General features: G+C 43.0%; 1 protein-coding gene across 1 annotated transcript in view; it reads right to left on the reverse strand.

Annotated features, from left to right (window-relative positions):
• The window catches only part of LOC132817603 (sideroflexin-5-like), a 329,512-nt gene that overhangs the window by 113,081 nt on the left and 203,043 nt on the right, over nucleotides 1-13,388 (reverse strand). The window contains exon 11 of the mRNA XM_060828111.1: nucleotides 6,015-6,130. Coding sequence (XP_060684094.1) covers nucleotides 6,015-6,130 — 116 coding nt within the window. The remainder of the gene's footprint in view (nucleotides 1-6,014; nucleotides 6,131-13,388) is intronic.

A 13,388-nucleotide genomic window follows, 5' to 3' on the forward strand; every position in this document is an offset into this window, starting at 1 on the left:
GGATTTCATGCAAACTCACCTTCCAGAGCAGCTTACCATGTGGAACCTTATCAAAGACCTTACAGAAATCCATATAGACTATGTCTACTGCCCTGCCTTCATCAACCCTCCTGGTCACTTCATCAAAGAACTCGTACAAATTTGTGAGGAATGATTTCCCACGCACAAAACCAGCCTGAATAGAAGCAGCCTGAAATGGGGGGGGGGGTCAAGCTCCTACAGAACCAGGATTTCTAGTTTTACGTTTTTCAGTAGCAATTGTTGCTGGGTTTGGAGGCTGTAGTACATCTCTCCCTGCTACTCTCTCTCTCTCTCTGTCAGAGTTTTCTGTTGATGTTTTTCCTTCTGGACGGGAGAATTGCATGTGAGACAATGCATTTTACTGAATTTGCCTTTGCCAAAGGTGTGTTTATGGGATGTTGCTATACTGTAACAATTAATATTTAGTAGTTAAATCATTTATTATTCTGTTAAGTTTTTCAATAAAGTTAAGTTATTCCAATGTCTTCTTTCTTTTGTTGTCTTTGAACTACAGTGTATGAATAAAGTGTGTTTTGCTTTAAGACTGGCCATTTGACCAATCAAATTGCATCCAGAATGCAACTCCTGGCACTTGCCTTTAAAATCAGAAAGCATTCAGCTCTAGATTATCTTCTTAATATATTTTGAGGGGATTTGGTCTGGTCCATAAAACAATTTACCATGAACAATCCACTACCTCTGTACATCTTTGGACAGTGGGAGGAAACTGGAGCACCCAGCAGAAACACATACAGATATGGAGAAAACATGCAAACTCCACACAGTCACCCAATGAGAGAATCAAACCCAAGTCCCTGGCACCATCTGGCAGCAGAGCTAATCACTGAGCCACCATACTATCCAAGGATTTCAGTAATGTGATATTAGTCCCCAGGTATATCCAAGCAGAATTGAAAATCCTGAAGGGTAAGTTCCATCAGGACTAATAGGGGCGCTAGAACAGAATACAGTAAAAAGGTGTTTTTACTGTACATCCTTTAGTTACAAGGACAGTCTTGGCACCACTGAGTGAGGCTCTACAATCATTAATTGTTGTATCAATTGACCACATGTAAATGCATTCAACTCTCTTATCTTTCTTGCCAGCTCTTTGCTCAGCTCTGCTGCTGTCTCTCATTTCATCAATGACTTCATTACTCAGCTCACCATAAACTGAGGATTTCGAGTAGCGTGGCTGGTCATTAATAGTCCTGAACATGAGCTCTTTGGTGGTGTGGGCTGGCTCGATAGTTGTAGCTGGTCAGTCATCTGTGGATTATCTGGCTAGATGGCTTGCTAGCCTGTGGGCTCTCTTGTCTGGATTGGTTAGCTAGCTATGGGTTGGACGGCTGGCTGATTCTGGTCTCCCTTTCTGTTCTGCTACAGTCCCTGCTTCAACTCCTGCTTTGCTGTCTTGTTTCCACTCTGCTGTCTTCTCTCCTCCTCAGCTGGAACTGTAAGTTAGGAAACACATGTAGATATTGTAAAGTTGAAATGAATCATAAAATGCTGGAAACACTTAGAAGGTCATGCAGTATCTAAAAACTGGAATGTTAGGCTCAAATTAATGATCTTGCAACAGAATGCACTACTGCAAGATATCAAGGCTTCATTACTGTGACCCAATTTGCTCAGCTTGATCAGATGTTTCTAGAATTTCATAATACTTGGCCTCTAAACTTGTGCTATTTGAAACAAACGACACTAATGTATTTTTCTCAAACTATAGCTCTGTATAGATAATTTATTCATGTTATTAATCGACTTTCTGTGCTACAGGAAATGGTGGTCTGCAGCTGATCATGTTTTTTTTAGGGACTGCTGAAGTCGTGTCACTGGACAACACACCTGGAAACGCCAAAGAAGACAAAAACCTTTACAATTTGAAGCCATGTCAGTGTAGGAGGGAGATGATCAGACCTCCGGGTGAATTCTGAAATGCAGTACAAACTGGGTCTTGAGAAACTGTGTGAGTAGCATCCACTTCCCACTCATCCATTTGAATGGAGTAAATATCAGCGATAATGCATTACGCTCCTTGTTAATCCAGCTCCCACTGAGATTCCAATAATATGAACACAAAGGTGTTTGCAGTTTAGTCAGAAAGTTTAGCAAAGTAGAGACAAAGAAAAGAAAGGAATCAAAATAAAGACTGTTTCTATTCACTTATAGGACGTGGGTGTTATTGGTTGGACTAGTGTTTATGAACTGTCCCTAGTTTCCCTTGAGAAGGTGGGGGTGAGCAGCCTTCTTGAACCTCTGCAGTCTATATGTTGTAGATTGACCCACAAAGTCTTTAGGAATGAATGAATGATTTTTATTAGCACATACGTCTCAGGAGATACAGCAAAAAAGTGTCACCACAATCCAGTGCCATTTTAAGAATAAAAAGAGAGTATTTAAATAGAGTGCATCATCATTGACCATTGCCGAAACAAGGGCTCCAGGGCTTCTGCAATATAACAATGTCACACTGACTGTGCTTGTACAAATGGTCCTACAAATGAGACCGAACTTTCATATAGAATTTTTAGAATCCCTACAACGTGGAAACAGGCCCTTTGGCCCAACAAGTCCACACCGACCCTCCGAAGAGTATCCATCCAAACCTATGCCCTTACCCTATTACTCTACATCTACCCCTGACTACTGCACCTAACCTACACATCCCTGAACACTATTGGCAATTTAGCATGACCAATTTACCAAGGCTGCACATCTTTGGATTGTGGGAGGAAACTGGAGCACCCGGAGGAAACCCACATAGACACGGGGAGAACGTGCAAACATCACTCAGACAGTCACCGAGGCTGGAATTGAACCCGGGTCCCTGGCACTGCGAGGCAGGAGTGCTAACCACTGAACCACCATGCTGTTCCCATGCCATTTATAAATGTCTTTATAAAATTGGCTTCAAGGAATCCCCGTTCTGGGTACAGCAATGATGCTACCGACTTGAGAGGCACTTGTAGGTGGTGGTATTCCCAAGCATTTGCTGACCTCATCCTTCTAGATGCAAGTGGTTGTGGGTTTGGAAGGTGCTGTCTGAGAATCTTTGATGAATTACTGCAATGCATCTTGTAGATGGTACCACTGCTTCTACTGAGCATCAGTGATGGAAGGAGTGGATGCTTGTGGATATGGTACCTATCAAGTGGACTACTTTGTCCTGGATGGTGTCAAACTTCTTGAGTGTTGGAGCTTCACCCATCCAGGCAAATGGAGAGTATTCCATCAAACCCTTGACTTGAACTTTGTAGATATTGGACAGGCTTTGGACAGTCAAGAGGTGTGTTACTCAGCATTCCTAGCCTCTAACCTGCTTTTGTAGATACAGTGTTTATGTGGCAAGTCCAGTTAAGTTTCTGTTCAATGGTAACCTGAGGATATTGATAGTGGGTGATTCAGTGATAGTAACACTACTGATTATCAAGGGGCGGCGGTTAGATTGTCTCTTATTTAAGATGGAAGTTGCCTGGTATTTGTGTGGCATGAATGTTACTTACTACTTGTCGACCCAAGCCTGGATATTGTCCAGATACTGTTGCAGCTGCAAATGTGTTGCTGGTCAAAGCACAGCAGGTTAGGCAGCATCTCAGGAATAGAGAATTCGACGTTTCGAGCATAAGCCCTTCATCAGATACTGTTGCAGTTGGACACAGACAACTTCAATTTCTGAGGACTCATGAATGGAGCTAAATATTCTGCAATCATTGACAAACATCCCTACCTCTGACCTTATGATGGAGGGAAGGTAATTGATGGAACAACTCAAGATGTTTGGGCCAAGGACAGAATCCTGAGGAACTCCTGCAGTGATGTGCTAGAACTGAGATGACTGTTCTCTTACAACGACAAACATTTGCCTATGTGCCAGGCATGACTCCAACCAGCGAAGAGTTTGCCCCATTGTTGTTTACTGGTAACTGAATCAGGACTGGCAGGGCAACTCTTGACCATGTGTCATGTAGCCAATTAGCCTCATTAAAAACCTTACATTCAATTAAAAGAGGCCTTCTTGCATTGATTAGGCTAGTTTGAATGCCTCAAGATTTGTTCCTGGTCAGGGGAGGGGAAGACCAAGAGGGCATTGCTGTAGGCAAGCCTTGATGCTCTCCCTGCCCACCCAGGAAAACAGCTATATGCCATCCTGAGTAGGTAAGGGTAGACAACAGCCATTGTTAGATTAACATTTTCAAAGAAAGGGATCCTACGTCAGTGTTTGTGGGCCAGAATGTCCATCTTCAAATCCCACCAGCCACTGAAATATGCCATAACATAACTCAAAAGGTTGATCAATTAAAAAAAACCCAAACAGTGACTGCTTCTTCATGGACATGTTTGGGAACGGATACAGCCCCAACTTTTGTTTTCTGCTCACATGGGGAGAATCCAATCCAGCATTTGAGAATGGTGACCTTCGTCAGAAAGCTGATCTGAAATGATCACTCTTTTTCTCCCTATATTAATAAAAGGTGCTGATGTATTCCCTGCATTTTCTATCTTTACTGAAGGAGATATTAGAGTAAAAAGTGAGGTCTGCATATGCTGGAGATCAGAGCTGAAAATGTGTTGCTGGTTAAAGCGCAGCAGGTCAGGCAGCATCCAAGGAACAGGAAAATTCGACGTTTCGGGCCAGAGCCCTTCATCAGGAATGAGGAAAGTGTGTCCAGCAGGCTAAGATAAAAGGTAGGGAGGAGGAACTTGGGGGAGGGGCGATGGAGATGTGATAGGTGGAAGGAGGTCAAGGTGAGGGTGATAGGCCGGAGTGGGGTGGGGGCGGAGAGGTCAGGAAGAAAATTGCAGGTTAGGAGGGCGGTGCTGAGTTCGAGGGAATCAACTGAGACAAGGTGGGGGGAGGGGAAATGAGGAAACTGGAGAAATCTGAGTTCATCCCTTGTGGTTGGAGGGTTCCCAGGCGGAAGATGAGGCGCTCTTCCTCCAACCGTCGTGTTGTTGTGTTCTGGCGATGGAGGAGTCCAAGGACCTGCATGTCTTTGGTGGAGTGGGAGGGAGAGTTAAAGTGTTGAGCCACGGGGTGGTTGGGTTGGTTGGTCCGGGCGTCCCAGAGGTGTTCCCTGAAGTGCAAGTAGGCGGCCCGTCTCCCCAATATACATTGGGGCCACATCGGGTGCAGCGGATGCAATAGATGATGTGTGTGGAGGTGCAGGTGAATTTGTGGCGGATGTGGAAGGATCCCTTGGGGCCTTGGAGAGAGGTAAGGGAGGAGGTGTGGGCGCAAGTTTTGCATTTCCTGCGGTTGCAGGGGAAGGTGCCGGGAGTGGAGGTTGGGTTGGTGGGGGGCTGTGGACCTGACGAGGGAGTCACGAAGGGAGTGGTCTTTGCGGAACGCTGATAGGGGAGGGGAGGGAAATATATCCCTGGTGGTGGGGTCCGTTTGGAGGTGGCGGAAATGACGGCGGATGATACGCTGTATACGGAGGTTGGTGGGGTGGTAGGTGAGAACCAGTGGAGTTCTGTCCTGGTGGCGGTTGGGGGGGGCGGGGCTCAAGGGCGGAGGAGCGGGAAGTGGAGGAGATGCGGTGGAGGGCATCGTCGATCACGTCTGGGGGGAATCTGCGGTCTTTGAAGAAAGAGGCCATCTGGGCTGTACGGTATTGGAACTGGTCCTCCTGGGAGCAGATGCGGCGGAGACGAAGGAATTGGGAATATGGGATGGCGTTTTTACAGGGGGCAGAGTGGGAGGAGGTGTAGTCCAGGTAGCTGTGGGAGTCAGTCGGTTATTAGGGCAGGTTGCTTGGGTGATGACTGGTAAGTTTTAAGCAATGTCTTAAAGGTAGAAGGGTAGGGATTTACATAGGTTCATAAAGTGTTTAGGATAGAAAAAGCTGACATTACAGCTGGCAGTGATGGGGTTGAGGGAAATTGGGATTTGCAAGAGAGCAGATTTGGCAGCCATTAAAATACGCTTGTAGCGATAGTGAGAGTAAATAGCGACAAGCAACAAAACAAAATCAGAGTTAAACACACACCTGTCTGGCAGCAATCCTGGATGTTCCAATTACATTTCCATCCATGTCCAACACGGAGATCCCTTCCTCTAGCTCACTGTGTCTCATCAGCACCACATTGCAGACATTTGCAGCTGCTGCAGGAAAATAAAATACACAAAGCACTCAGCAATATTCTGGAAAAATCAGGTCTTTTAAAAATATATTGTTTTGGAATCATAGAATCATGGAATTCTGTAGAAGAGAAGGAGGCTATTTCCTCCAGAATGGCTGTCCCAGTAGTAGTTCTTTATCTCAGAATTAGATCCACCAGGATTTTATCGAGTGTTAGAGGAAACTGAGGGGGATGAATGGTCTTTCCTGCCCCAAATTGTAATAGGATCCCCTATTTCATAGAGGGGTTTTAGTTCTCTGTAATATATACAGGTCATTGTGCTATAACGTGCGTTTCATTAACAATTCACTGTAATGCCATTGATGAATTGGGAACACTGTTTCTAAAGCACAAACTTTTAAAATCCGTGTTGGCTGTAATGCGATTACATCACCAACACGCTGTTTCTAAAGCTCGATTTTTCTATAATGCGGGATTGTATAAGAACACGACCACTGTGTTTTGGAAGAAGTATCTGTCGTCTTATTCTTCTAAGTTTATATATAAGGTCAATTATGTCCTTTCAAAATACATAGGAAGTGCATAGCACACAGAGGACACTGAATTTTTCCTGGTTCTACAAGCCGACATGGAGAAGGTGCCGCAGAGGTTGAGGTTTTCATTTTGGATTGACTTGTGACCTCCAGTCAAGTGAAGGGTCTCTTGGGTGCATCACTCTTCATGTTCCTTCACCTTTTCAACACAACCTCTACAGCCTCTCACACCATCTGTGCCAACCTATTCCCTTTACCTAACCTGATGACCTGCACTGGACTGTGTCAATTTTGTGCCAACTCATGCCTCCCACTTTGGAATTTACTGATCTGGAGGGCTGAGGAACCTCAATCACTGAGAAAGTTCCAGGCACAAATTAATAGTTGTCTGCAGACCATGTCATTGGAAATTGTGCAGGAAAAGGGCATTTAGAAAATGAACAGACGAGGTCTAGAATGGCAGGGCAGGCTAAATGTGCTGAATGCCTATTCTGTTCCGATGGACCAATCACACTTTATCCTTACACTCACTATGGGCATACCTCATGAGATGAGACAAAATGTCGTTCTTCAGTCTCTACTGAAGATTTCTCTCTTTAATAAAATCATTCCCATGAATAAAAATCTCTACATTAAATTTTTCCTTAAACCTTAATAAAAGGAACAGAAATCACAGTCCTGCCTCAACGAATTTATAACCACTTAGAACTGTAAATCTACGAGACAGATAGGTAGGAAAGAGAGTTGTGAAAGTATATAAGGAGCCTACAAAGGGATATGGTGGGTGCACAAAGATTTAGCTATGAACATTGTGTGGGTGAGTGTGAATTGTTCATTTTGGCAGAAAGAATAAAGAAGTTTGGGCCAAGGGGCATGTTCCGGACTCTATAACTCGAAGAAGCACATTACATAAATGGTGAGATATTGCAGAGTTATGAGATGCAGAGGGATCTGGCTGCCCTAGTGCATGTATCACAGAAGCTTACTATGCAGGTACAGCAAGTAATCAGGAAATCTAATAGAATGTTATGGTTTATTGTGAGAGAAATTGAATGCAAGAGTAGGGTCTTTATGCTTCAGTTACACTGGACATTGATGAGACTGCATCTGGAATACTCTTTATAGTACTTAATACGATGGAAGCAGTTTACAGAAGGCTTAATGGACTAAAACCTGGAATAAGCAGAATACCTTACGGGGAAAGATTAGGCAGGTTTTTAGAAGTTTCAGAGGTGACGTAACTGAAACAATCTTGAAAGGAATTGCTTAGATGGATGTTGAAAAGATGTTTCATCTTGTGGGAGAGTTTGGAAAAATGAACCACAGTTTAAAATTAAGGGGTTGCCCATTTAAGACAGAAGTGAGGACTTTTTCCTCAGAGGGTTGTGATTCTTTGGAATTTCCTTCCTCAAATGGCAGTGCACGTAGAACCTTTAAATATTTTTAAGGTGAAAGTTAAAAGGAATGCACAGTTGAAGTTAAAATCAGATCAGCCATGATCTCATTAAACTGCAGAGCATGCTTAAAGGACTGAGTAGCCTGCTTGTCTGTATCAAACTGTGAAATGGAGGTAACCCATTGTGTGACTGGAAGGTTATAAAGTCAGTCAGACAGCTATAGCCCTTGGGGCTGTGTCAACAGAATGAGTGAACTAGCAAACAATGTTCTTTTTTATAACAGTCCAGACAGCAGTTCCAACTATTTAAAGAGCACAAGTTTTAATTAACCAAAAACTTAATTCATGTATCGAGTCAGAGTCAGACAGCACGGAAACTGACCTTTTGGTCCGACCAGACATGCCAATCTAAATATCCTATCTGCCTGGCCCAAATCCATCCAAACCTTTCTTATTCATGTAATTATCTAAGTGTCTTTTAAACTTTGTAATTCTGGCCATATCCACTACTTCTCAGGAAGTTCATTTCACACATGAACCATGCTCTGTGTAAAAGATTTGCCCCTCATGTCTTTTTTAAGTCTCTCTCCTCTCACCTAAAGAAGGTAGTCTTGAAATCCCCCATCCCAGGGAAAAGGCAATTACCATTAAACTCTATCTATACCCTTCATTATTTTATAAATTTCTACAAGGTCGCCTCTCAACCTCCTTTGCTCAAGTGAAAGAAGTCCCATCTTATCCAGCCTTTCTTTATAATTGAAAACTTTCATAACCCAACAACTTCCTGGTAAATCTCTTCCGAACCATCTCCAGCTTAATATAACCTTCCTATAATGGGACAACGAGAACTGGACACAGTTTTCCAGAACAGGCCTCACCAATATCCTGTACAACCTCAACATGACCTCCCAACTCTTATACTCAAAGGTCTGGGCAATGAAGGCCCAGTCCACCCTGTTTATATGTGATGCAAACTTCAAAGAATTACGGACCTGAACTCCTCGGACCCTCTGTTGTACACACTAGCTAAGGCCCGATCATTAATTGTATAAGCCCTACCCTTGTTTGTTTAACTGAAATGCAATACCTCACATTTATCCAGACTGAACTCCAAGTGCCATTTTTCAGGCAATTAACCCATTTGATCAAGATCCCTTTGTAATCTTAGAAAATCTTCTTCACTGTTTACTATGCCACCAACTTTGGTGTCATCTGCAAACTTACGAACCATGCATTCTATATTCTCATTCGAATCATTAATAGAAACGACAAACAGAACAGGAACCAGAACTGATCCCTGTAGAACACTGCTGGTGACAGGTCTCCAGTCAGAAAAGCAACCTCTTGCTGCTAAGCTAATTATGCATCCAATTGGCAAACTCACCCTGAATCCCATGTCATCTAACTTTATTAATTAGTCTACCATGTGGAACCTTGTTGAAGGCTTTACTAAAGTCCAAGTCTATTGCTCTGTCCTCAATCTTTTTGACAACTTCCTCAAAACACTCAATCAAGTTTATGAGACATGATTTTCCTCGCACAAAACTATGCTGACCATCTCTACTTCCTTAACGCTTTTATCTACCTGTCCTGGTACCTTAAAGGGTCAGTGTACCAAGGTCCCTCTAATTCTCAGTGCTCCCAGGGTCCTACCGTTAATCATATATTCCCTTGTCTTGTTTGTCCTGTCCAAGTCCATCATCTCACATTTATCTGAATTGAATTCCATTTGACAATAATCAGCCCAATTGGAATCCTCTAAAGCTATTCTTCTCACTATTTACACCCCACCAATTTTTGTATCATCCACAAACTGATCAATCCTTTTACATCCAAATCCAAAATGCTCAGATTAGATTACTTACAGTGTGGAAACAGGCCCATTGGCCCAAGAAGTCCACATCGACCCTCCGAAGAGCAACCCACCCAGACTCATTCCCCTACGTTTACCCCTTCACCTAACACTACAGGCAAGGCCAATTCACCTAACGTGCACATTTTTTGGTCTGTGGGATGAAACCGGAGCACCCCCACAGAGACACGGGGAGAATGTGCAAACGCCACACAGACAGCTGTCTGAGGCAGGAATTGAACCCAGGTCTCTGGCGCTGTGAGGCAGCAGTGCTAACCACTGTGCCGCCATACCGCTCCAACCACAAACATGAAGGGCACCAACATGGACTACAGACTTCCAGTTAGAAAAGACACCTCAAACGTCATCCTTAGTCAATTATGGATCCAATTTCCCAAATTTCCTTGAATCGCATGGGCTCTTATCTTCACAACCAGTCTTCTATCTGGGACCTTATCAAAACACTTGCTGAAGTGCAAGTAGACTACATTGAAAACATTGCCCTCACCTACACACCCGGTCACCTCTGAAAAATTCAATCAAATTGATCAGACATGGCTGTCCTGGAACTAAACTGTGCTAACTGTTCTTGATTAATCCCTGCTACTCTAAATGCAGATTAATTTTGTCCCTCAGATTTGCTTATTATAGTTTCCCCAGCCTGAAGTTAGATTGACTAGGGTCTAGTTTCCTGGTTTATCTCTCGTTCCCTTGTAGGATACCCCACTGCCTGTTTTCAGTCCTCCAGCACCTCCCCAGTGGCCAAAGAGGAATTAAATCTTTGCAAGTGCTCTTGCTATTTCCTCCTATGCCCAACTCAATGCATTTATCTGTCCCTAGATATTTAGCTACTTTTAAGCCTGCAGGCCCCCACAACCTCCTCGCTATCTATGCCAGTTTCTTATATTGTATCACAGATCTTCTTCATGATTTCACCATTGGAGTTCCAAGACTTCATGCTTATTTCAACAGCCCCAAAGGGTACTTTACCTCCCCAAATGGATGCCCCATTTATCCAAAACATTAAGACCTACTCCTACCAGGGTTAATTCGTGCACATCAAAATTAGCATATGTGAGATACAATCTGTCTTCATTCCTGCCTCCATAGCATGGTAGGTGTGATGTCTGACGTGTGACTTCCAGAATATGGCTTCCAGAAGAGGCCATCCACACTTGTGGAAACTGAAAGTATTGAGTGCTGTTTTCTGTAATATTCATGGCGGCCTGATACTACATAAAAAATGAGGGAGACACAGAGAAATCCAAGAACAAGACAGAGTTCTGTGTCTAAGAGCAAAAGGAAAGTAAAAGAAAATACATAAGCTATATTAATCAAACAGCTGTTGTATTATTATAGATAATCTTTAAAGGAACGCATATTAAACAACTATTTACCTTCCTCAGCCTCTGTCAGTAATCTTGGTAAATTGTGTAGGTTTGTGGAAGGTTCTGATAATGACTCAGGTTGTGTCAATGTCCATGTGTAGCTTTTGCCACACAAACAGACTGGCAAGTCCTTTAAGAAATCCTGAGCTTGTGTTTGATAGGGTCTCTCCACCAAAAGAATGATGATGGTGATCAGACCTCAATTCTAGTTTCAAATTTCAGTTTGATCCCATGCCCACGCTGACTTTAGTGTGAGACCACCCATGCTCTAGCTTGCTGTTGAGATTATCCAGTAAGGAGCAGGTCGAAAATCTTCTACAAATTGGCCATCTAGGAATCGTGGATGGAAATTGAGGACCCAACTAAACCAGTTGTTAACCAGTTCTGAGGGAGGGTCACCGGATCCAAAGTGTTAACTCTGATTTCTCTTCATAGATGTTGTCAGACCTGCTGAGCTTTTCCAGCAATTTCTGTTTTTGTCTCTGATTTACAGCATCCACAGTTCTTTCAGTTTTTAAATCAGACTTTAGCTGTGTTTCTGGCAGATTCTCACTTTCATTTTGTAGCTATAACAACAGTATGAAAGTAAGTAACTAACAGTTTGAATGGGCCGTCTCCATCTGCATTTTCTATCCTGTTGAGGGCAGTCACCCAATGCCGCAAGCCCAATCAATGGATCTGAAATTCTGGAGCCCAATGATAGGTCAAGGACTAAATGCTCTGCCATTAATCTTTATTATAACCTTTTCAATGTGAACATTGCCCAATGTCAGATGTTAAGCTAACTGGCCTGTAGTTACATGCTTGTTGTCTCCTTCTCTTTTTGAATAAAGGTGCCACATGGTTAGTAGGGTGATATTTTATTTAACGTACATACAGGGAGATAGTGAGGAATGTACCCTTTTGTAGCTGTGTAAGAGAAAGAGAGAGAAAGAGAGAGAGTGTGTTTGTGTGTGTGTGTGTGTGTGTGTGCAGCCTATGGAGTCAAGATCTCCCAAGCTATTAAGAGTACCGAAATCAGGAGAGGGTTAATCATCACATAAGCAATCAAATTAATTAGCGCATGAGCTCACAATCAGGCCTCCCCAAGGCTTTCACAACACAGGACGCCTCAGAGAGCTCTGACAACAGCTGCTGGTACTTGTCTGTGAATGGAAGCCAGGCCAGCTCTCTGCCATGCCTGCAATGACAAAGCGTTCTGGAACTCACACAGTTTTCAAATCAGTAGGCTGTGTACAGCGCTGAGGAGTTATCGGCTTACAGAGATAAATATTAACGAAGACCGGGATATTGCCTGCGGAGCAAAACCAACACCAACTGAAGCTCCAAGGGACAGCAGCTTGAGCTCCTGGTATTTACCAGAGCACAGGAAGAACACACAGAGTGGTGAGAATGTGGAACTCACGACCACATGGAGTGGCTGAGGCAGAAAGCAGAGCAGTATTTTAGGAGAAAGGAAAAGAAGAATAGAGCAATATGTTGAGATGATGAGATGAAATAGGGCGTGAGGAGGCTCCTATGGAGCTTAAACATAGGCATAGACCTGTTGGGCTGAATGGCCTCTTTCTTTGTTATTAATGCAATATACCATGGCAGAATCAAAGTGGTCTCAACAATCTCGAAGAAATTCTCCTATCTTCTGAGACACATGGTAAGTTTATGATTTTGGAAGATTAGAACAGAAAAAGAAAGAAAGATTTGATGTTGATTACTGCTCCTTATTGTAATGTTTGATAGGTGCAGACTAAACAAACAATGTCAAGCTTCTGTCCACTGTTTCCACACAGAAATCTGCAATAAAATTATGGGCACATTCACCTTCCCAATGGTTTGGACATAAATAACGTGGCACTGCCTTACATTACAAAGTAATCAACATGGATACTGCTTAAAAGGCACATAAACCTACTGAACTTACACTAGTTATATTTAGACCCAAAAGGAGAGATTGTCCAATTCATCAAGAAAACAATTAAGTAGACAGACAGTAGACAAGATTAAGTAGAGAGATGGATAAGTAAAAAACCATCTTCACCATATCACATTTCAACTTGTAATTTCAGCTTGAAATTCATCATACCTTCTTTGGACTGTCTCCAATATTCCCTTAG

Source organism: Hemiscyllium ocellatum, chromosome 1, assembly GCF_020745735.1.
Source record: "Hemiscyllium ocellatum isolate sHemOce1 chromosome 1, sHemOce1.pat.X.cur, whole genome shotgun sequence".
In the NCBI taxonomy this organism is placed as follows: Eukaryota; Metazoa; Chordata; class Chondrichthyes; order Orectolobiformes; family Hemiscylliidae; genus Hemiscyllium; species Hemiscyllium ocellatum.